General features: G+C 54.2%; 1 protein-coding gene across 1 annotated transcript; it reads right to left on the bottom strand.

Annotated features, from left to right (window-relative positions):
- Window positions 1–4,605: 4,605 nt before the first annotated feature.
- On the bottom strand, window positions 4,606–22,542 carry LOC114616261 (protein FAM222A). Its single transcript, XM_028761762.1, has 2 exons — window positions 22,420–22,542; window positions 4,606–6,861 (listed from the first exon to the last, which is right to left on the bottom strand). The coding sequence occupies exons 1-2, from the start codon at window positions 22,499–22,501 to the stop codon at window positions 5,582–5,584; spliced, it is 1,362 nt and encodes a 453-aa protein (XP_028617595.1). The 5' UTR covers window positions 22,502–22,542; the 3' UTR covers window positions 4,606–5,581.
- Between the last annotated feature and the right edge of the window lie 148 nt (window positions 22,543–22,690).

The raw sequence follows: 22,690 nt of genomic DNA, 5'->3' as shown, positions 1-22,690 counted from the left end.
CCGGGGCTCTCTTGGAGCCCTCTCCCTTCAGGGACCTCTATCTACTTTCCTGGAGGAGTCACTGGGGATGGGCATGCGTACAGCATGTGTGACGAACACTGTCTCCCCACCCCCAACCCCATCTAAGGTTTCAAGATTTCTGGAAAATAATGGATACAAATACAATAATAGAGACCAAAGCAAAGGGGTTTGGTCAAGAGACCCCGCTCAGGGTCGTCACTACTATTTAGAGGAGGACCGGGGATCTGAACTCGAACTCCCGGAGCGGATGATGTGACCTCCATGCCTGTGGCTCCTGTGGGTGGGCTCCTGTGGGGTGCACCCTGTGCCTTTACCTGTACTCTGGCCCCCAAAAGCATGTCCTTGAGAGCTAGGTACCTCCTGAACCTTTTCTTTCTGAGGCCCCGGAGTCCCTGGGGCCAATGAGGTCTGCGGATCTCCCAAAAGAGAGAGTGGAAGTAAGAGGATGGGAGAACTGGGGACAGCAGAGACCCACACCATAGGGACTGCAGAGCCAAGCGGGTGTGTGGAGAAGCCAGGCTAGGAGCCGTGTGACCTTCCTAGAGATGGTGTGGTCTTGCTGAGGTGGGTGAGACCTTCTTAGAGTGGGTGTGGCCTTGCTAAAGTGGGTGTGGCCTTGCTGGATGTGGCCTTCCTAGAGTAGGTGTGGCCTTGCTGGGGTGTGGCCTCATTAGACTAGGTGTGGTCTTACTGGGTGGGTGTGGTCTGATTAGAGTGGGTGTGGCCTTGTTGGGGTAGGTGTAGCCTTGTTAGAGTAGGTGTGGTCTTGTTCAAGGGTGTGGCCTTGCTAAAGTGGGTGTGATCTTGCTCGGGTAGGTGTGGCCTTGTTAGAGTGGGTGTGGCCTTGCTGGGTGGGTGTGGCTTTGTTAGGAGGTTGGCCGTGTTCGGGTGGGTGTGGCCTTGTTAGAGTGGGTGGGGCCTTGCTGGAGCAGGTGTGGCCTTGGGGTGGGTGGGGCCTTGCTGGAGCAGATGTGGCCTTGTTAGAGCAGGTGTGGCCTTGTTGGAGGAAGTGTGTCACTGACTGGAGGGCTCTGGGGTTTCAAGAGCCCATATCAGGCTCAGGATGTAGCTCTCAGCTACTTCTCCAGCACCACGTCTGCCTTCCGCCAGGCTCCCTGCCACCAGGTTCCCTGCCAAGATGATAAGGGACAAAGCCTCTGAAACTGTAAGCCAGCCCCCGGTTAAATGCGCTCCTTTAGAATGCTGTGGTCATGGTGTCTCTTCATAACAATAAAGACGATGATTAAAAGCGTATAAGGCCCCGGTGACCCCACTGAGCTCCATATGACTTAGGCTACCCTGCCCTTAAGGTGTCTCAGGATCTGAGAGGATGCATTTTCTGCTCTTTAGTGAGTGAAGCCAGGGTTTCTGTCACTCACCATGTAGGTAGGAAGCACGACGCCTTAACTTCCATTTTACAGAGAAAGCGGTGAGACCAAATGATGGAAACCACTCCAGGGTAGACACAGTGAGGATGTGCCAGAGGCAGGACTCAAACCTGAGACCTGTCTTATTACGGGGCTCACTTTCTAGTAGCCTTCTTGGGAGTTTGGGGGTGGGGGTGGGTACCCAGAACTTGTGAGCAAGTGCCACACCGAGCAGTATCTCCAGCCCCACAAGGATTTTTTTTTTAATTTAGTCTCACCTCTACAAAGGTGCCCAAGTTTATCGACAACCAGTGTGCTAACTTTCCCAGGCGGCCGTAATTGGGGTCAGCTGTGGTCACACCTGGGGCCTCTCAGAAATGGCCAAAGAGACACCTGGGGACCCTGGGCTTGGGAGCAGCCTATGTTCTGTGAGAAGGTGGCCTAGTTTCTGGAAGGTTTAGGATCAAATTCCCCATGATGGCAGGCAAGCTGTCTTTCCTCCCTGGGCCTCAGGTTTTTTTTCTTCAAGATCATATTCATCTGGGTGTGCTAGGACATACTCATGATCTCAGGACCTGCCTTCTCAGGCAGGAGGATGAGTTGAAGGCCAGGCTATGTAGTGAGCTCCCTCCCGCCTCAAGCCGACAGATGGGTGTTCAGAGGGGTCATCTGCTGCACCGTCCTCCCCTCCTGATAGGATGCAGTGGGGTCAGCTGAGGCCGGGACTCCTGACCACGGTTGGATTCAAGTCTTTCCTCCCTGTAACCACAGCACGTTATGCTGTGTTACAACTGGGGAAACTGAGGCCCAGGAAGAAGGCACTCTTCCTTTTTCCTCCACTGCAGCACAGGAAGTTTCCTGAGCCCTCCGTTCCCTGGGGCTTTAATAGAAAAAAAAAAAACCCTCAAGTTCAGATGTTGACAGGATAGTGGGCTAAGCTAAAGGGTGTGTAGCCTTCAGGCCTCTTCAGAACCTTTAATATGCCAGTGTGATGTCTCTAGGGTGCAGTTTCTTGTTTTTGGGCAGGGCTGGGGGGTGGAGCCTAAGGTGTCTGTCCTGTGATCTGGTATCTGTCCCACCCAGTTGCTCTCAGACCTGCCCTGGTCTGGTAAGATGCAGAAGTCGCCCCTTTGGTGGCTTTACCACTATAACCATGGATGTGGTACCACATCCCTGATCACCCGCTCAGCCTGGAGACATGGGTGCCCAAGATAGTTCCGGGGTTGGGGTGGGGGAGAGAGTTCTTGGCATGTAGAACAGAGACAGTCATAGCTGGGGTAAGAGAGGGTGGAGGAGGCTGTTACCACCTGGCTACCCCCACCATGTAGACCAGCCCTTGGTTCTGAAGGCAAATAAAACCCGCGGCCTGTTTGATGCTTTCAGCCATGCACAGAGCAGCTAGGAGCGGGGAGTGGCTGGGAGGGCTGCTCGGCAGCTCAGGAGCTTCACCTCTGCAGAGCATTCTGCACACGGAACTTGCTTAGTCCCCGAGCCTTTGACTGTGGGTGTGCCGCCTTCCCTCACTTTGGTGACTTTACCTGTCCCAAGACTGTCCTGTCTGGTTATGACCAGGGTCACTGTGAAAGCATGGGTCCGTGCCACAGCACCTAGAGTGCTCTTCGGGTCAGCCATCTTAGCTCCCAGAGGGGAAACTGAGGCCCAGGGAGACGGAACCCAGCCTCAGGGCAGATTGCTCTGTGGGCTCCCAGGCCTAGGCTCATGCCCTGCTGGGTGCTCTGAACTCAGACCCCCGCAGATAGCAGGCTGGTCTTCCTGCCCTCTATCGCCACTCCTGATGTCCCCGACGCCCTGGTTTTCACTGCAGTCCTTTGAGGAATATTTCAGGACAGCTCAGTGTGGCCATGGGGCTCAGACCCTGTCTGTCTGCTCCGCCTGTCCTGGCTCTGAGTGTCCCACTGGCTTTGGTTTTAGGCAGCGTGGTGTGTCATTATTATCCTTGGGTACTGTGCCCACTCTGGGAAAAGAGGTGATCTCATCCCTCGTCTAATAGGGCCGCTAAGGTCATTCATGTCACCTGCTGGTTCTCTGCCGTGATTTCATCCTGGTCTCCCATACCCCATGGGCTAGCTAGCAGAGGTGCCTGGCTCATGATCTTCCCGCAGAGAAGCCTGGTCTTGCCCACATACAGATGCTGAGTCTCCATTTCCTTAACAGACAGACCGTGGGTGGCTGTAAGGTTTCGGGAGTCTGTGGCTCCAGCTGAGGGCCTGGCTGACTTGGGAGTCCTGGCTGGAGCGAGCAGTATTCTTCCTCTGGGTCCTATGTGGGGCAGGAGGGTTGCCTTAGATTGGAGATTCCGAATTTTCTCAGCACAGAGGTCCATCCGGCTCTTGGACTGGGGAGAAGAAAGCATGGGTGGGGGACAGGGCACAAGGAAGCCCTCATGCTGGGGGGTGGGTGGGACTCTTCTTCCAGGCTGCCATCCTGCTGGGCACTCTGACCCCTGCAGGTGGCAGGACAGGTGTGCTCTGACCCCTGCAGGTGGTAGGACAGGCAGTCCTCTTGGCTTTCTCCATGGGGATACCTGGCCTATGGGAGTGTAACCTCAGGCTGACTTCCCACCTTACAAGGATGTTGTGAGTCTCTGGGAGGTACAACTGGTCTCTGGTGAGTGACAAGCTCCAGTTACAGGACTGGCAGGGTATGGATATATGCCAGGTGTCGACTGGCATAATCCATTCTGGCCTGGACGATGGCTAGCCTGTTCTCAGCTACACTGCCACCACTTAAACTGGGAGGGTAATGAACAGGATCTAGGGAAGGACTTCTGATGGGGGGTTTTGAGAGCCACCCCAGGGCTCAGGATTGATTTTGCCCCTGTAGATGGACCATGGGCCACCCTCCTGTAAGGTGACACATAAGACACAGGATAGCACTCACCTTGAAGAGCTTTGTAATAACTTGGGCATGGTACACCCTGCGTGCCACCCCACCCTGCCCCCACAAGGCTCCCTGGGGTGCCCTCCCGTGGATCCCTGAGATGAAGGAGCCGGCTAGAGAGAGAACAGCTTCACAGCAAACCCACAGCTGAGACACCATCTGTTTTCCTTTTTTTTTTTTTCGTTCTCTTCGTTTTTAAAACAATATAGTGCAGACAGACTGCACTTCTCACAGTAGAATAAAATGGTCAATTTTAGTATAAAAAAAACATTCTCAGAGATTTGTAAATGCACTTAGTGCTGAGACAGGCCTTGGAGAGATACAGTACCGCTTCCGGAGCGCCTGGGGCCGGCGGGGCCAGGGGACTGCAGGCCTTGAGGACTTCCTGGGCTTATTTATTCCCCCCACCCCCAAAGCAGTGCAGGGGGAGGGGGGGATGCAGAATAGGAGCTGGATTATTCCAGTTATAGCCGGGTCACCCTCCCACTGGTCCCCAGGAGACCCTGACACGCGGAGAAAGGCAAGATCGTCCTTGCAAACGGAGCCTGAATTTACAGGTCCCTCGTTAGCCCCTCCGCCCCGTGACATCTTTGTGCGAATAGGAAGAAGCTGTCCCTTCCTCTAAATGCAGACAGTTGTAATAAATACACAAATCTAGGATGCGAGTGGAATCTCCTTGGGCAAGGTGCCCTTGTGCAACGCACCAGCTGTTCCCAGCAGCCCTGTGAGATATACTGTTGGGGATGGGGAAGAGGGTGGTCTGGGGCGTACAGAGTAGGGTGGGCGGGAAGGGGAAGAGTCGGCAGGAACAGGGGGCTGGTAGTCCTGAGGCCTCTGGGAGTCTGGAGTCAGGGTGGTCTTCACCTGGATTAGTTGGTGGGGGTGGGGCACTTTGGACCCAGGGACCTGCTATGGATTCTCTCTGCTCCTTTTCCAAGACTGGGAGAGTATGGGTGGGGACCCAGTGTATGACACAGGATGGCCGGAGCACCCCTCTGCTTGAGACCCAGAAGGAACTTCTTGTTTGCAGAAGGTCCTCTCTCCCTGCCTGGATGAAGGACGAGCCTTGTAGCCAGCCCGGGACTCTCCCTGCTTCCTGGGGCAGCAAGTCGGGGGAGGAGCCCTGGTGTGTGAGGTCGACCTACCTGCCCATCTCGCAGTGAGGCGGTAACCAGCCTGGCTTCCCTGTGGACACAGGGTGAGCGGGGTGCCCTGCTAGCTTCCTGCTCTGTGCTATGGCCCGCCAACCTCCAGCACCCTGTCCATCTGTCCGTGTGCCCGCAGGGCAGACCTTATCTGTAGACAGGTAGGCGGATGTGGGCGTGCTGGTGGTCCAGCAGCCGGGGCACGGCCACCGTCTCATAGCCCTTGCCCAGCATCTGTTCCTTGATACAGGGTGGCCGGATGTCGTTGATGAGATACTCCAGTGACTGGAGGCTGCTGCTCAGTACCGCTGTGTTACACACACTCTTGCTGGTCAGGCCTGAGAGTGCATCTCCAGGAGGCCCGGCTAGCTCCCGGGCCGCTCCTGGTCCCAGCTCTGTCACTACGGCAGCAGCTGCTGGATTATAGCAGTCACTGGTAGGTGTCACCAGAACACTGTTCCAAGGGGCAGCGAAGTACTGGCCTACGGTGAAGCTGCCAGGCAGCCCCATGCCGCAGTTGTGGGGGGACCCGTTGGCCCTCTCGAATGCCCTCCCGCCACAAGTCTCTGGGGACTGGGACTTGCTGGCTACAGTGTTGCTACTGTAGGCCCGCAGCGGCTGGGGCGGGGGAGGGGGCGGCTTCTGTGGCCACAGCAGGTAATCCAGGCCGCCTTCTGCATACCCTGCAGGTTTGGTGGCTCCAGCCAGTGTCAGGGCTGGTGTGGCTCCCTGGCTCAGTTCCGTGCCCTTCCGGCAGTCTGGCAAACCAGCTGTGGCCGAGTAAGCCACACTAGGAAAACTGGGTACGGGGCCATGCTTGGCTGGACTGGGGTGGGGCACAGCCACGCCCTGACAGGCGCTTGGTGCAGCGCCAGGGGCCTGGCACTGCTGGTTGAGCTGGTACAGGATGCTGTGGATCGAAGGTAGGTTGGAGGGGGGCAGAGGCAGGCCCCGGCCCGGCAGAGGGATCACAGAGGTGGCAGTGGCTGCTGCAGGTAGGCTGGGGGGTGGTGCAGGTACCTCGGGTGGCTTCGGGTAGGCCAAGGGCCCCAGGGTGCTGGGCACCGGGTAGGGTGCGATGCCCACCTGCACGGTGGCCGGTGACAGTTTAGTCCGCTTGCCCTCCACGCTCTTGAGCACGCTTTTGGTGTGCCCGGAGGGCGCAGCCGCACTGGAGGAGACGGCAGCCTTGACGATGGCCAGCAGGCCCTGGTAGCCAGAGGTGTGCTGAGGGTAGGGGCTGTAACGCTGGCCGCTGGTGTCATAGCCGTTGACCGTGCGGCTCAGGTGCTTGTGCTGCGGCACTCGGATGTTGGTGGGGAAGATCTTGATGGACAGGGGGCTGTTGGCCACCTTCTCTGCGTAGGCATCCAGCTCGGCTGGGCTTGGGTAGCGGGAGGAATGCATAGAGCTGGCCACCGACTCGCCTGCAAGGACAGAGGCACGAGTGAGAGAGGGTACCTACAGCCCATCGCTACGCACTGGCTTCGGGAGCTGTCCCGGTCCCTTCCTTTCCCTCACTTCTTCCCCTGCCCTTCCTCCCCCAGTTCCAACTTTTGGACCAAAACGTAAGCGGAAACCATACACATGTACAAGGTTTAGTCACAGGCCCCATCGGTCCTCAGCCACAGGCAAGCTTGCAGTTTTTCATCTTTGAGATAGGGACCTGCGTGAGTTCCAAGTCGCCCTCAGACTTGATGCTTACACAGGAATGACCTTGAAGCTCTGTCCCTCCCGAACGCTGGTATCTCAGGTGTGTGCCGTGATGCCCAGTTACGAACTGCTTGGTTTCCAACCTGGCGCTTCACAACGCTAAGGAAGGCCCTACCAACCGGGTACCCTCGGCCTTAATCCGCTTCTAGCAACAGGACCAGCTATGCTGGTAGCCCTGGTGGGGAGAGGTGAATCTGACTCAGGGTGCTCACGGTGGCTGCCCTGCTAATACTGGGGGTGACATTCTAGATTGTGAGACTTACTACAGGTGGCCACAACTGGCTCTGCCACAGGTGTGTGTGTGTGTGGGGGGGGAAGTTGCTGGTCAGGGTGGTTCTGACACCCTGAGCCATTCTAAACTGGAGCCTAGCCCACAGCTTCCTCTGAGGCAGGGGGACACGGCCAGGGGGCAGGGGGGCAGGGATTGGGGTGGAAGCATGGTTAGGTAGGCTGTGTGGTCCTGGGCAAGCTGTCTGCTTACACCGGCCTCAGTTTCCCCACATGTGAGATGGGGATGCTAACGGTGCTGGGTCAGCAGTGTGACCTTGGCCATATGTCCCAAGGGGCCCAAGCGGGGTGAGGCTCAGAGCAGAGCTAGGATATTGTAACTCCTGGGGAGTCTAGGGAAAGGGATTCACCATGCTGAGCCTCGCTTTCCTCATCTGTACAAGTAAGGCAATGCTGCTCCGAAGGCCGCCTCCACGGGGATCTGGGCGGGTTTAGAAGGTCCATGTGCATGAGGCAGAACTCGGAGAGATCAGCAGGGCCTCACCAGAGAGGGACACCCATGAGGTCCTTTCTGTTGGAGGCCTCTTACCTGGTCCTCCCAGAGTCCTAACCTGCATAGCCTTGGGGTCTAGTGTTATTCTGGATGACGGGCCTCTGTATTTGGGAGGCTGGCAGCAGAAATTAGCTCTCTCAGACAGGGTCACCAGAGGCAGCGGAGCCAGGGCCTGTGCACGCCAGAGTGGCTTCTCACTACACGGGACCCTCCAAACGGTTGGGGATATGTGCTTCTCATGACATGGGTATATAGACTGGCGGCTTCCAGTGGACTGGGAGGCTGCCTCACATCCTGAAAGAACACAGCAACAGACTTGGGCGTGGGGGATCTGTCCAGCCCCACGGATGGACAGTACCCCTACTTTGCTCAGGGAACTGGGCAGCTACAGATTGTATTGAACAGGGGAGATGTAGAAGGGGCAGTGACAACATGGACCAGGGTAATATCCCTCCACCTCTCAATCTTCGGGCCTAACCTCGGCCCAGCAGGTACATCCAACCCCTCCCCTGCTCTGAGCATCCCTTGCTCTTAAGTAGCCTAAAATAAACTTGGTGTGGAGAATGGAAATGTCACTTTGGCCAATGGGGGAATCTTTCTCTGCGATTGGATTTAAACTACATTATACAAGCAATTTCATGGGCACTTAGCACCGCTCGGAGAGTCCCGCAAAAAAAAGGGACTGGTTCTTCATTTGCCAGCTATAAATCAGCAGTTGCAATATAATGAGCACAAAAAATGTCACTTTTATGCAATTTTACAGATGAACGAAACTGGTGAAATTAGCTGTGGAAACCTACCAGACTCAGCAAAAGCAGCTGCCGGGAGGGGGAAAAAAATGATATCCATGTGTGTTCTCGCTCCCCTTAAACTCTCTTTCCGGGCAAGCGTCTGCCATTGTGGTGTGAAAACTCATTTGTCCCTGGCATTATGCTTTCATTCCGAGTTTATCTTGAGTATCCAATGAGCCACCAACTGTGAAAATGATTAAATCTACAAAATCTATCTAATGGATGGAATAAATTAGGTGTTCAAAACCTTAAGGAAAAAGGAGAGATTGTTCGCTCGTCTTGTTACCCGAGAGAGGGAGCACTTCGCCCCCTTCTGGTCAGTGGGCGTCCTGCGGGGTGGTTGGCACTGAGGGAGAGGGTTGGAGCCTCTCTGCTGGCAGTGACTGCGTGCCAGGCTCTGCACTCATCATTTTCTGAGTGGCTTGTGTATGGAGGGCCAGACAACAGTGAGAGGGGTGGGGAATGCATCCCTGTGATGTAGGTAGGGTGGGTGGGTGTGACAAGTGGCAGCCGGCCTGGAGACCTGCCTTCCCAACCACCCAAGCCCCTGCAAGTCCCCAGGTCCCATACAGACAGGGTTGGAGTTTAGACCAAAGTTTAGACCATCAGTAAGACCCTTTGGAAGGAATGGGGCTCTCCCACAACAGAGTCACGAGGGGACCTTGTGGAGAGGCTACAGAGATGACCGGAAGCTGGGGCAACGGCTTTCTGAGTCTTGTTGGAAGAAGATCAGGGACCCTTGGCTTTCTGAGTCCCATCAGCCACAGGACCACAAGGTCTGACACATGGGTCTCCATTTTACAGGTGAAAAGATCAGAGGTTACAGCCAGCCAAGGTTAGAGCTAGGTCAGCACTCCACCCCAGGCAGGGCCTAGAGGGGCTGGGGCCACCCTTAGGAGGCCACTATCTAGCTTCAAGAAGAGAGACACAGAGACTGCTTGGGCCGTCACTGTTTCCTGGCTGGTGCTTGGTAAGCCTCTGTCAGGGCATGGCCATCGCGGGGCTGCTGGGGCCTCCCATCACAGACCTGGTTTAAATCATGGCCTCTGCACACATTGACACAGTAGCCTCTGCCTTATACCCTGGTCCCCAAAAGATTTTTCTGGCTATCCCCCAGTTCTTGAAAAATCCTCTTCTGCAGTGGACTTGGCTTGGGGCCCTGGGCTACTTGGCTTCTGGGCCCAGGTTGGCAAAGTTCCAGACTTTTCTGTGGAGAAAACCCAGCCACAAGCGCTCATGCCATCAATCTGTTTGGTAAACACGGGGCCCTAGGGAATAGGGAGAGGTCCTCGTAGAGGGGCTGGGGAACTCTGGCAGCGGGCTCCTCAGTTGGGTAAAGAGGAGGGCCAGCTGGTTTGGGGAATCTCATCCTGGCATCTTCATCATGGAAGGGACCGCCGGACACCTGAGCCTATCCCCTTTGAACCCCTACCCACTGTCCCCAACTGCCAGATACCGTTTCCTGGGCTCTACTATGCAGGCAGCAAGCTAAGGAACTGGCACCCTGTTTGGGGGTGACGGGCAGCAGAAAGCCCAGAAACAAGATGGTGGCAGGCTGACAGGGGTGATGGACATGTCTTCATTCTTGGGCCTGTCTCCCATAAATAGTGGTGTCGGATTCCCTTGTCTGACATGAACTGGGTCCGTGGCTTGAGTGTCCTGAGAATGTAATGTGGGTGGGCAGAGGAGTGGCTTTTATGAGTTGATTTTTTAATCTGTCTGTCTGTCTGTCTGGACACAGGGTCCAGGAACTCACTATGTAAACCTCACAAAAGTTTTCAGAGACGGCCTGCCTCCCGAGTGCTGGGATCAAAGGTATACAATACCACTCGTGGGAACTTTGTAAGAGGCCACTGACTCCACTGAGACCCACAGACAAGAATCTTGCACTCAGAAGACCTAAGTGTCTCTCCCTCCATCCCTAAGAACATTCTGGGAAAGACTCCACCCCGTCCTGCCCGGGGCATAGTCAACTCCTGGGATAGTTTGTCATGCCGCTGCCACGCTGGGAATCAGCAGTGAGGTGGCCTGAATGGCGGGCTGGAGGGGCTCTTGGCTTGGACCCAGAGGTCAGTGAAGTAGTAACCTCTAAGGGAAAAGGAGAGGAGAGGGAGCCATATTGGATCTGAGCAGAGGGGCCAACAACCAGAGAGCTCTATGTTGGGGAAACAAACTTCCTGGCCCCCGGCCACTGTGGTCATCTGGGTGTGTGGTCCAAGGGGTAGGGCCCCCAGGGATGGATATAAAAATCCCCTGAGAGGCCATGTGTCCGAGGTTTGGTCCCTAGCTGTTGGTACAAAGGCTGATGGGATTATGAGGGCCCTAACAGGTTAATCCTGGACACAGACGTGTCCATCTTGAGTGTATTAAATAGGCCTGGCTGGGGAGAGTGGGTGAGGAGGGTGTTGAGTCGGGAGGCAGGTGACAGACAGGCTTTTAAGTCCCGGATCTACCCTGTGTGCCGCGGTGCACCGCTGCCCTTCTCTGAGCCTGTAGTAAACTGGCTTCACACTGTGTGAGCCCCAGAGGGTCTCGGGCAAAGTTCCCACCTTCCTTGTGTCCTTGGCCACTGATAACAGTGATTTTTCTGGAGGTGTGTTCAGGGCAACATTGGAGGTACTGGCCACCTCGCCCTCTGCTCTTCCCTTCCCGTCGCAGGGCCTGAATGCACAGACCGTGCCTGTCACTTGTTTCCTGGTACTGCCTGGTTTCTCAGGAAAGGTTAGACACGCAGGGACGGCATTGAGCAAGGGTGACCTGGGCTGCCTCTCCCTGCTTGTCTTTCCTCCAATCCATCTCCATCCACGAAGCCCCCATTAAAGGCTTGTCTGGAGATTTAAAAGGCTGGCAGGAAGTGCCGGGTGGGCGAACTGTAGCTGCCATTAAGTTAATGTTATGGGCCTTTTACAGGTGCGTTAAATAGAGGCGGTTATTAACGAGTATATTAAGCCAATTAAAACCAGCCCTCTGAGTGGGGTTTAATGTTGCCTCTGGGAGACAAGAGATGGCTTCACTGCATTGCTGCCTGGCGGGGGGGGGGGGGGAGAGGGCGGGGCGCCGCTGTGGGGGTCTGAGAAGCTAGGTGACTAGAGTTGGGTCTTGGCCTTCAGTTTGACCATGCAGACTTCAGGGTTCCGGGAGACTTAAGCATTTGATGAGGTACTTGTTCAACGGGGGGTGTGGAGGGTGTGTGGAGCTGCCGGCCCAGAATTCCTGGTTCTGTGTCCCAGATGTGCTGCAGAACCCGGGCCTGTATCACTGGGGGATGGGCTGTGTTTTGTGAGGTATACATACTGGAGCTAGCTAGCTCTGGAAGGACAGGGACCCGCTCAGGAGCGTGGGGGCTGCAGACAGCAGCTTAGAATTGGGTCTTCCCCGGGTGGCCAGGCCACTCCTGACTCATACCGTATGTCCCCGGAGCAGTAGTTCAGGGGACCTCAGATTTCAGGGTACAGAATGGGGATGTCCTCTTCCCACAGGAGTGGAGGGCGCTTCCTTTTCCTCGTCAGGATCGGGAAGTCCCTGTGCTGAGATGGGAGTGGGGGTTTGTGAGTCCTCTCAGGGACAGAAAAGGTCCCTGGGCACCACCCTTCATCTGTATTCTCCTTCACCGTGACACTCCGCCCTTGGAGGTGGCAGCCTCCTGAATGCTCAATTAACGTGACACTAATTAGCTGGTGGCACTAGTGGAATGCCTAATGAGGTCGATCGGGAAGGGGCGGGAGGCTACTGGGCAGGGGAGAGCAGCTGTTCTCTGGTCTGTATTGGGAAGGACTCAAGCAGTGGGGTGGGGTGGGGGGGGGTGAGGGCTGCTGCTGGGCACCGTGCTGCCTGTCCCAGGGACCCCAATCTGCTGCATCTACTGACCCCTGGTGGTTGACCAGAGGATCAGTCCCTGGATAATTCCAGGCATGCTCTGTTAATGGGCTGAGGACCTCTGGGGCTCAGGGTGATAACAGCTCTCCAGTCTAGCTCTCGGGGTGGGGTGAGAGTGTGTTCAGATGCTTGGCATGTGAATGAAGCCATGTGTGCCTAATCAGGGGGCATCCCGCACATACTGAAACAGGTAGGCACTCCTCAAGCCTTCCTCAACCTCAGGTGCTGGCTGGAGCCTTGGGGTGGTCTCTGTACCCCAGAAGGTGGGGCTGGGGAACTCTTCCAGGATGTCTTACCCGCCCTCAGCTGGGCTGTTTTGGCCATGTATGACTCTAGTCTGCACCACGCACAGGAGGGTCAGCCCGACTCGTCCCTGCCATTCCCAGCTTCCTCCTCTGACGCTCACGCCCCTTGTCCACTCCCAGACCCCAACTTTCTCTCAGGTCTAGTTCTATATGCTCACATTTCAGGGAATGAAATTAAATACCGGGGGGCAGAGAGTGTGTCTCAGCGGTAGAACTGTCACTGAGCAAACACACAGGGCCCTGGGTTCCATCCCCGTCACGGGGATTAACAAAGCACAGAAAACCAAAACAACAACAAAAATCCCCAATTCTGTTTATAACAGCATCAAAACTCAGGAATAAATTTCAACAGAAGAACAAAATGGTCTGAAAGTGACAAGATGTTGAAAGCAATGTCTTCAGTAAATGGGAAGACGTCCCATGTTCGTGCGCTGGGAGACTTAGGATTGGCATCTGACTTCCAGGCCCTGCCCTTCCTGTCAGAATCTCAGCCGGCCTCCTTAATGAAACTAAGACGCTTGTCCTGGAATTCTGGGGATCCAGAGAAGCCCAAACTATTCCTAATTTTGAAACTCAATGCCAAGTTAACAGTACTCAGGCCGCTGTGGGTACCAGGCATAAGCAGAGGCACCAGTGGCACGTCAGGGTACTAGAGAGTCCAGTGTGAAATCCACAGAACCATTCGGTAGGGAGAAGCTGGCCGTCCTCATCGTCCTAGACACGGTTTTTCTGTGTAGTCCTGGCTGTCCTGAAACTTGATTTGTAGGCCAGGCTGGCCTCAAAGTCACAGAAATCTGCCTGCTTCTGTTGGGATCAAAGGTGTGCACCCGAAGTTGGTCTTTTTAGACTGGTGGTATAGACAGCCAGATATGTGGCTACTGGTATCTACGTACACTAACACAGCTGCAGAATAATGAGGTTGGATCATTTCATACAAAATCAACTCAAGCCGGGCAGTGGTGGCACACGCCTTTAATCCCAGCACTCGGGAGGCAGAGGCAGGCGGATTTCTGAGTTTGAGGCTAGCCTGGTCTATAGAGTGAGTTCCAGGACAGCCAGCGCTATACAGAGAAACGCTGACTCGAAAAACCAAAAAAGAAAAAAAAAAACAAAATATCAGAGGCCTACATGGAAAAGTTAAGACTTTTCAAACCTTTTTTATTCATTTATTACCCGTGGGGATGCAAGCACGTCCCATGTGTGCACAGGGTGACACCTCTTCCCACCATGTGGGTCCTGGGCAGCTACTCAGTCCTCGGACTTGGCAGTAGGCGCCTCCACCCACTGCGCTCTCGCTGGCCTCAAGACTAGAAATGCTCAGAAGAAAATGTCAACGGCCGAGGGACAGTGTGGGTCACAGAGGCCTTGTCTAAAAAAACACCCTAACAAAAGAAGTGGATGCCACCAGAAGCAAACAATTCCTGCATCAAAGGGGACTGGGAAGTCCGATGAAGTCAGCTCTAGAATGGGAAAAGGTTCTCCCACGTCACACACATGAAACAGGACCAGTACCCAGAATGCACTCGGGACCTGGATAACCCAAGAGTCAAGGAACGAAGAGCTACACACACATCTTCAGAGAAGACACATAACACCAGTGAGCACATGAAACACATAAAGACAGAGGGTAGTTGGGTGTGGACGCACACCTATAACCCAAGAGGTGCCCAAGAGGCTGAGGCAGGAGAGTTGCTGTAATTTAAGCTTGCCCCTCCCACCCCCACCTCCAAGCAACTGTGGGGCTGGAACTGAGGCCTTTGCAAAGTAAGTGCTCACCGGCAGCAGCCCTTGCCCCGCCCACCACAGTGAGGTTTTATCAGAATAGTCAGACCTTTATTTTCTGCACACCGAAGGCTGCTGGACAGTAAGGTACACCGGGCTGTGTGGCCTCAGGTTGGAAGTGGCTGTCCACACACAAAGCCGGGCATCCTCTGTGGTAGAAGTCGGCTTAGAGTCGCAGTCTTCTCCCGGGTGTTGTATGTGTGATCATTGTATGTGTTCATTTCCCTTCCCTCCCTGAGTACAGGCAGTGTGACCTGGGGGGCTTTGCTCCCACCAAGTTCCAAACCCCCGGGTTCAGTAGCAGGTGAGTCTGACTGGATCCTCCAGACAGACGAAGACATAAAGTCCAATGCGCCCGCCCCTTTAATTATTTGACATTTTTATTTTGGTAGTGGGAAGGCAACATACACGGAGGTTAAAGGACGACTTATGAGAGTGAGTTCTCTCCCTCCGCTGTGCTGTCTCAGGGACTGAACTTAGGTCAGTAGGGAGCCATCTTGCTGGCCCACTTTGTGACTAGAACCAGTGGCCCCTATAGAAATGCTAGTGGCTCAAAGCTCACTGGGGCAGACGCTCCAAATGGCAGGTCATAGGGAATGCCCAACTGTGGGTGAGGGTGGGAGTTGGGTCAACAATCCACTTCATCTTGGGTTGTGCGCCTTCAGTGGTTCTCTTCCGTGGAGACAGGTGCTGTGGCCTGGGGTGGCGGCAGGCAAAGTGTTGGGATCCAGTCACACACATGTGCCCTGCGTGGGGTCCCAACCAGGACCTGACCCCCTTGGCTCCATCTCAGTTCCTGTGTGCTCTGGGGGAGGATGGTAAGCCCCACGGTCTGAGACAGGCTGTCCACTGCTCTCGGGCAGCTGCAGTGCCAGAGAATCCCCCTGCAGTGCCTTTGAGTACAACAGTCCCTGAGCACCCCCCCACACACACACACACACATGGCACCTCCCAGGGGCTCTCTGCAGAGCCTGCATTTTCAGGAATGCACAAAACTCAAGGTTTGTATATTGGCAACTGCAGTGAGAAAGTCAGACATTTATTAGCTGCTGAGGCCCTGCAGATCTAGGATACAGGTTTCTGCGGCAAGGGTGGTCAGGTCCTGCGTGGGACCCTGGGACTCTGGCCAGCTGGGAAGGCTTAGCTCTTAGGCCTAAGGGAGGGGAGGGGCCACATTCTTCTCTGTTCTGGTCAGGTCATTTTTCTCTAGTCACCTGGGATAGCCTGCGCTGTCCTCAGCTCTTACAGATATAACCTGTGGCTGTCTCTGGTCCCTCAGGCCTGTTCTGGACACATGTGGAAGCTGGTTCTTGTTGTAGTTCTGTAAGTCAGCCTACTGTGAGCCCCCTCATACAGGAAAGGGGCATAGGTCTCAGACTGGTTCCCCACCCCCTGGATCTTTCGATGTTACCCATTGCAAGTGGCCACAGCTAGGCTTTTTCTGTCCACCTCATCTGATTGATCCTTTCTTTATAAAAGGGGACACAAGTCCTAAGAGACTGATCCACTTGTCCAAGGTCACTGCAGCCACAACCTGGCCAGGCCCTTCCTACCTTGGTGTTAGTCCAGCATAGCAGCGAAACTCAGGCTAGCCCTGCCACGCTGAGTCCTGCTTGGGGCAAAAGAGATGAGAGTGGTAGCCCAAGCCTACAACTCCAGCATGCAGGAGGCAGAAGCAGGGTTATTGCCAGGAGTTTGTGGCCAGCCTGGGCTACATGTCGAGAACCTATCTGTAAACAAGTACGGACTCAGTGAGAGCAAGACTCTCCTAGACCTGAACTAACTAGGAATAGCACAGACGCCGGACCGGAGGGGTCTAACCCTGCCTCTCCGTCTGTATAGGGCTGCACGTGGCAGCTACGGCCTGAATGCAAAGATGCAGATCAAGTGAGGGGCAGCGGTGATGTGCTGAGCCAGGGGACACCTCAAACACAAAGTCTAAGTCCCTCTCACAATGGCAGCAGAGGCTCATGGGACAGACTTGGCTGAAGAGCACAGGGCTAAGTAAAAATCACATAGCCATGCCCTGTCTGCAGGAACCTAACTGCTCTGTAGCCTGGGTACGACAGAGGACAACTGAATGGGCGCAAGACCCTCAAAGTCCAGTCAGACATGGCCTCGGGTTTTCTGAGTTGTGTGAGAACTTCCTCCAAACCGCCAGGCAAGACAGACTCCTTCCTCCAGAGGTAAGCCATGTTGAATAAGCATCAGCCATCATCAAAATAAAGCTTGGAGGACAAGGTCGTGGGTGGGATAAATCACACCCCAAGAGAAGGTTGTTGACCTAGAAGAGATGGCCGTGACAGCCCAGTGCTGAATGCAGGTAGGTACTGAAGGGAAGACGTGTAGCAAAAGCCACCATTTTTGTAAGGCAGGAGCACCAAGTAGCAGTGCAAGGGGAGGCATGAATGCTCCACAAAGCACAGGGAGAGAGAAGGCACAGAGGGAGAAACGAGGGAAATGAAAGCCAGGCTGAGAGGCTGTCTTAGTTAGGGTTTACTGCTGTGAACAGGCACCATGACCAAAGCAACTCTTATGAGGACATTTAGTTGGGGCTGGCTTACAGGTTCAGAGGTTCAGTCCATTATCATCAAGGCAGGAGCATGGCAGCATCCAGGCAGGCATGGTGCAGGAGGAGCTGAGAGTTCTACATCTTCATCTGAAGGCTGCTAGGAGAAGACTGGCTTCCAGGCAGCTAGGATGAGGGTCTTACAGCCCACACCCACAGTGACACACCTACTCCAACATAACCACACCCACTCCAACAAGACCACACCCTCCTCCAAGTGCCACTCCCTGGCCCAAGCATATTCAAACCATCACAGAGGCTATAGGCCCAGGAAAGGGCTACAAACAGGTCAAACCAAGACAGTTTGGTAAAGCGACTGGACACAGAAGACATCTAAGTTTGAAAAGGGTGTGGGGGCTGGGGGGAGGGATGGAGGGAGGCATGAAGCTTCATTTTCTTTAACTCTTTCAGCTTGAAAGGCAATTAGAGTTCAATACTTGGGACACACATGGTAGAAGGAAAGAACTGAGTCCTGGAATCTGTCCTCTGACCTCCACACACCAGCTGAGGTACACTATTTCTCATATACATAATTTTTTTTGAGACAGGGTTTCTCTGTGTAGCCCTGGCTGTCCTGGAACTCACTCTGTAGACCAGGCTAGCCTTGAACTCTCAAACTCAGAAATCCGCCTGCCTCTGTGTACCAAGTGCTGGGATTAAAGGCGTGCGCCACCACCGCCAGGCTATTTTTTTAAGTCTCTAAAAAAAAATAACTTCAAAGTACAGGGAGATTTTAATAGACGATAAATCAGTGAATCAGAATCCCTAAAAGGGTAGTATTTCTCATAGATACTACAGATGGATCTTTGGGGAAAAGCAGTAGATCGTATCATTAGCTAATCTAATCAAGAACAGGGGGAAGAGGCTAGGAGATGGCTCAGTCAGCAGAGTGCCCGTGTCCCTCAGATCCCACTAAGTGGGACGTGGTGACACGTGACCATAACCCCAGCACTGGGGAAGCAAAACCAGCCAAATGCCTGGGGCTCGCTGGCAGCCGAGTCAGCAAGTCGCAGCCGAGTGAGAGAGGCTGTCTCAGACAAGCATGGGAACCCGGGGTCATCCTCTGGACTCTACAGTTGCGCCGCGTGAAGCTACACACACAGAGAAAATCCCCGGCATGGGGTGAAATGCCACGTAAGAACACTGCGCCGCTCTGCTCAGCCCTGTGTAAACGCATCGAAAAACCTGCGTCTCAGACTCGTTCAAGGAGCAGATAAAATAATTATTGGAGCGGAAACGGTGAACAGCATTAAAAAGCTACCGGCCCCACGTGGCACACGCAGGCTGGTTCACCCAGAAGAGAGCGAGCTTTAACAGACATCAACGGTTGACCGGCACAGGGGGAGGGGGAAAAGCTGCAGATGGCAATGGACCTGGTAGGAGGGAAGGTTTGAGGTAACCTGGGCTACATTCAAGAACCTGCCTTAAAGGATGCTAACGTTATCTAATTAAGGTAAGAATTTAAAAGAACGGATCTAATCCTGAAAGTATGCCATAGGGTGATTTCCCAGGACCACCTGGGGTCCAAGCAGGGATGCAGGGTGTTTTAACAGGAAGGCGTCCAGTGACATCATTATTCATATTAAGAGGCCGGAGAACGCATATGCTCAGAACGTGCAAGCCTGTCTGGAAGTGCTCCAGCCCCTGTTCTTATTTTAAAACTGACAGGTGTCAACATTCCAAGAACACTGTAGTGTGCAGATTGCCCAGGAAATGCCAGTTCTGAAAGAGTTGCTTGGTCAAGCCTGTCTCTTCCATTCCTATCTTATTTAATGTTCTGGGGGATGACAGAGAGTCAACTCTAGCCAACAAAAGATAAAATAGGAGATAGTTGGATATTGGTGAGTTTGGGGCTAGCCTGATCTACATAGAGGGCACCGGGCCAGCCAGAGCTACAGAGTGAGACCCTATCTTAAAACAAAACAGACACAAGAACCCAGAGCATGGCGGTGCACACCCGTCACTCCTCCGACTCTGCAGGGAGAAGCGGGGGATACTGAGTACACTCTCAAGAGCATGGCAGGTCTGAACTAGCCTGGACCACACGAGACCTCTGTCAGAACTGAAAAGTATTAAGAAGTGACCGTTCTCACTGATCATAACCGGAGCGGCTGACCCGGGAGGCCCTTACAGCGACAGAAGGCGGCAGCATTCACAGAGCTGCCTCCGCTATGGGAGAGGCAGACTGGGCCCCAAATGCACGGGCGCTCAATGCAGCGACTCAGAACACTCCCAGGGGACACAAGAGGAAGTCTGAACGCACAGGCGTGCCTGGCTGGGGGCGGGGGTGGAGATGAAGACAGCATTACAAAACGCCATTTCTTCCTGGACCTAAGGTCCCACACTATGAGCCAGTAAGTGGCTCCTCGGGTCAGAGGGCAAGTACACAAGGTTACCATGGAGACGGGGTGGTTTACTGACAGAGCTAGAAGCTCCAACAAACATCAGTGTGTAGATATCCACCCTTCAATGTGGCTGACCTTGGGGAGCCAGCCAGGACCGGCCAGGTGCTGGCCCATGGGTAAAGGTACAGGGTCCCAAGCCTGAGGATAACTCATTCCTACAAGCTGTTCTCTGACCTCTACCATGTGCCTAGTGGCGTGTGTGCGTACTCACACGCAAATAAATGTAATTACAGAGAAACAACCACAAGAGAATTTCCGGGCTCCTGTGGACATGCAGTGGGGTGCACCTTTCTGTTTCAGAGGCGCATGGGTGGAGGCTTGAAGAGAAGATATGTCAGATTACATGCACTGTGCTGTCAAAAATTTTACCATTAAAGGGCATCCCATAACAACCAGAAGAGCCTACACAAGGTGTGAATGAGTCGATTATGAAGTTCAGGGTTGAACTTCTCTGTGGGTGGAGGAGGGGTGGAGGGAGTCGGTGGCGGCGGCAGTCACTGGGTATGGGGTTTCTGGTGCTATGGGGAGGCTGACATACCTGCTGATGAGTGTACCCAGAGATCATCGCTGGCTGAACAGGGTCAAGTATAGCTGGGTAAACTCAACCAAAGTTTCTAACCCCCAGCAATGAAAACAGCTGGGTGTGGTAGTGTGACCTGTATCCTGGCACTGGGGAGGTCGAGGCAGGGGATCAGGAGGCTAGAGTCATCTCAGGCTACACGGTGAATTCAAGGCTAGACTGGGCTATAATAATGCCTGGCCTCAAAAATGAAAGCAAAATGGGGGGGGCTGATTAGTATGTATGAAAACATGGTGAACCTGGTTGGTGAGCTCAGTGGTTAGAGAGGAGCTTGCTTGGCAGGACCGAAGCCCTGGGTTCAACCCCCAGGGTCACCAAACAGAAAAGAAAGGGGGGCAATGCAGCACTGGGCTGATTCCTGGACACACAGAGATCTCAGCCTCTTACTTTACAACCAGTAAATTACAAAACAAATGAGACTGGGTCTCTACATAGTGCTGGCTGTCCTGGAACTCATTATGCAGGACAAGCTGGTCTCAAACCTGCCTGACTCCCAAGCGCTGGGCAAACACTTTTCAATACCGTGTGTGTGTGTGTGTGTGTGTGTGTGTGTGTGTGTGTGTGTGTGTAAGTCTTTAGAAGCGTGCTAAGTTGTATTATAATTTTTAAAAGAGGCAGGAAGAAACCTGTGGGGGGGAATCACTCTCCTTTAAGCAGCAGCCTGGGACGGCTCCTCTAAGTTCGCCTTAAACCCCAGAAGCCACACGAGGAAGTAGGAATGAACTGAGGCAGAATCTAAGACAGAAGACAAATCGGAGAGACGTGAAGTCTTCTGTGTGACACCCATGCAGCTCCACACATCCACCAAGATGGACAGATGCTACTACCCCATCAGAAAAAACAGACCTGGAGAGGTGGCTCAGCGGTTAAGAGCACTGATTGTTCTTCCAGAGGTCCTGAGTTCAATTCTCAGCAACCACATGGGAACCATCTGTACAACCATCTGTAATGGGGTCCAATGCCCTCTTCTGGTGTGTCTGAGGACATCTACAGTGTATTCATATACATAAAATAAATCTTAAAAAAAAAAACAGACAAAGGAACGTAAAGAATGCTCAAGGTCAAACAGTAGGGACTTCTGTCATTGTAAAGTCGACATGGTAAACCCGTGTCCGTGTGAGCCGAGATGTGAGGAAGTGCGTCCTTTACACGGGGCTGCACACCGTCCCAGGGTGTGACAGCTAAAGCTAAAGCTGTCAGAACCCACTCACAGCATCACAAAGTGTCTAACGTGCCCTGAGACCCCGTATTTCCTCTTCCAGAGTCTCCCCCACGCTCGCTCGTTCACACCTGGTGACAGCACAGGTTTTCCTGCCGCACTGCCTATCAAACCAACAAGCTGTGGCCGGTTTAGACAGGGGGCCGGCCGAATAGATTATGGTTCGGGCCCTTGCCAGAGAAAGTTAAATGGAGAGAGGCTGCTCTTTGGCAGCTGACCTGGAGGATGTTTGGCCAAGTGAGTGCTGGACCGTGTCAGATGTACGTGTGCGCACACACTCGCTGGAGCACATGAAACATCTGTGGGCACACGGGAAACGGATGTGAGCTGCCTCAGAGGGGAGGGGCTTTGGTCTCTCTACCCCTTCCTTCCTTAGGAATGTTGAAGAAGAATGTGACTTTCAAGATAAATAAACAGTCTGAAGAAGCAGCCACAGTGTCAACAGCTGGCTTCTAGGCCACAGGGCAGAAGCTGTACTGTGCTTCCCTGCGGACCCACACCCATCCCTACTCTGGGTCCAGGCCAGCCTCGAGCTCAGGGGTGTCCCACCTCCCTACCCAAGGCCTGAGGTTCCAACTGCAGAATTCTCAGTTCGAGGCCTGTGGTGGGTGGGCTCCCTGGAGCATGAGCATAGACCCCCCCCCAGCTCTCTCTGCCTTAGAAGTTCTGCATGAACACCTCAGAGAGGGGCCGGGCGGTGGTGGCGCATGCCTTTAATCTCAGCACTTGGGGGGCAGAGGCAGGCGGATTTCTGAGTTTGAGGCCAGCCTGGTCTACAGAGTGAGTTCCAGGACAGCCAGGGCTACACAGAGAAACCCTGTCTCGAAAAAACAAAAAACAAAAAACAAAAACACCTCAGAGAGAGATCTGACTGGGACATAATAACCTGCCCTCCCAAAGCCCAAGAACAGAAAGCAAGTCCCCGGGTGCCGGAAGAGGAAACCCGTCGGGAGCAGTCACTCACACTTGCGAAGATCCAGGCTCTTGCTTGGACAGGCCAGGTGTTGGCCGGGTGGGTTCTGAGGCCTCTGCAGACAGGCCAGCATGGCTGAGCTGGGAGCCCTGGATGGGGCACGGTCTGCAGCAGAAATCCTTCAGAGAGAAACACGAAGCATTGGTCACTGAGGGCTGCTATGAGCCACCTCCGCCCTCCCCAGCACCCCCAAGCAATGTCACACTGGGGTGTCTCTTTGTAGTCCAGGCTGGCCTACAGGTATAGTCCCCCCCAGCCTGGC

This window comes from Grammomys surdaster, unplaced genomic scaffold (genome assembly GCF_004785775.1).
Source record: "Grammomys surdaster isolate TR1022 unplaced genomic scaffold, NIH_TR_1.0 313563, whole genome shotgun sequence".
Classification (NCBI taxonomy): domain Eukaryota; kingdom Metazoa; phylum Chordata; class Mammalia; order Rodentia; family Muridae; genus Grammomys; species Grammomys surdaster.
Note: the sequence above shows the minus strand (reverse complement) of the source record. Positions and strands in the feature narration are given on the sequence as shown.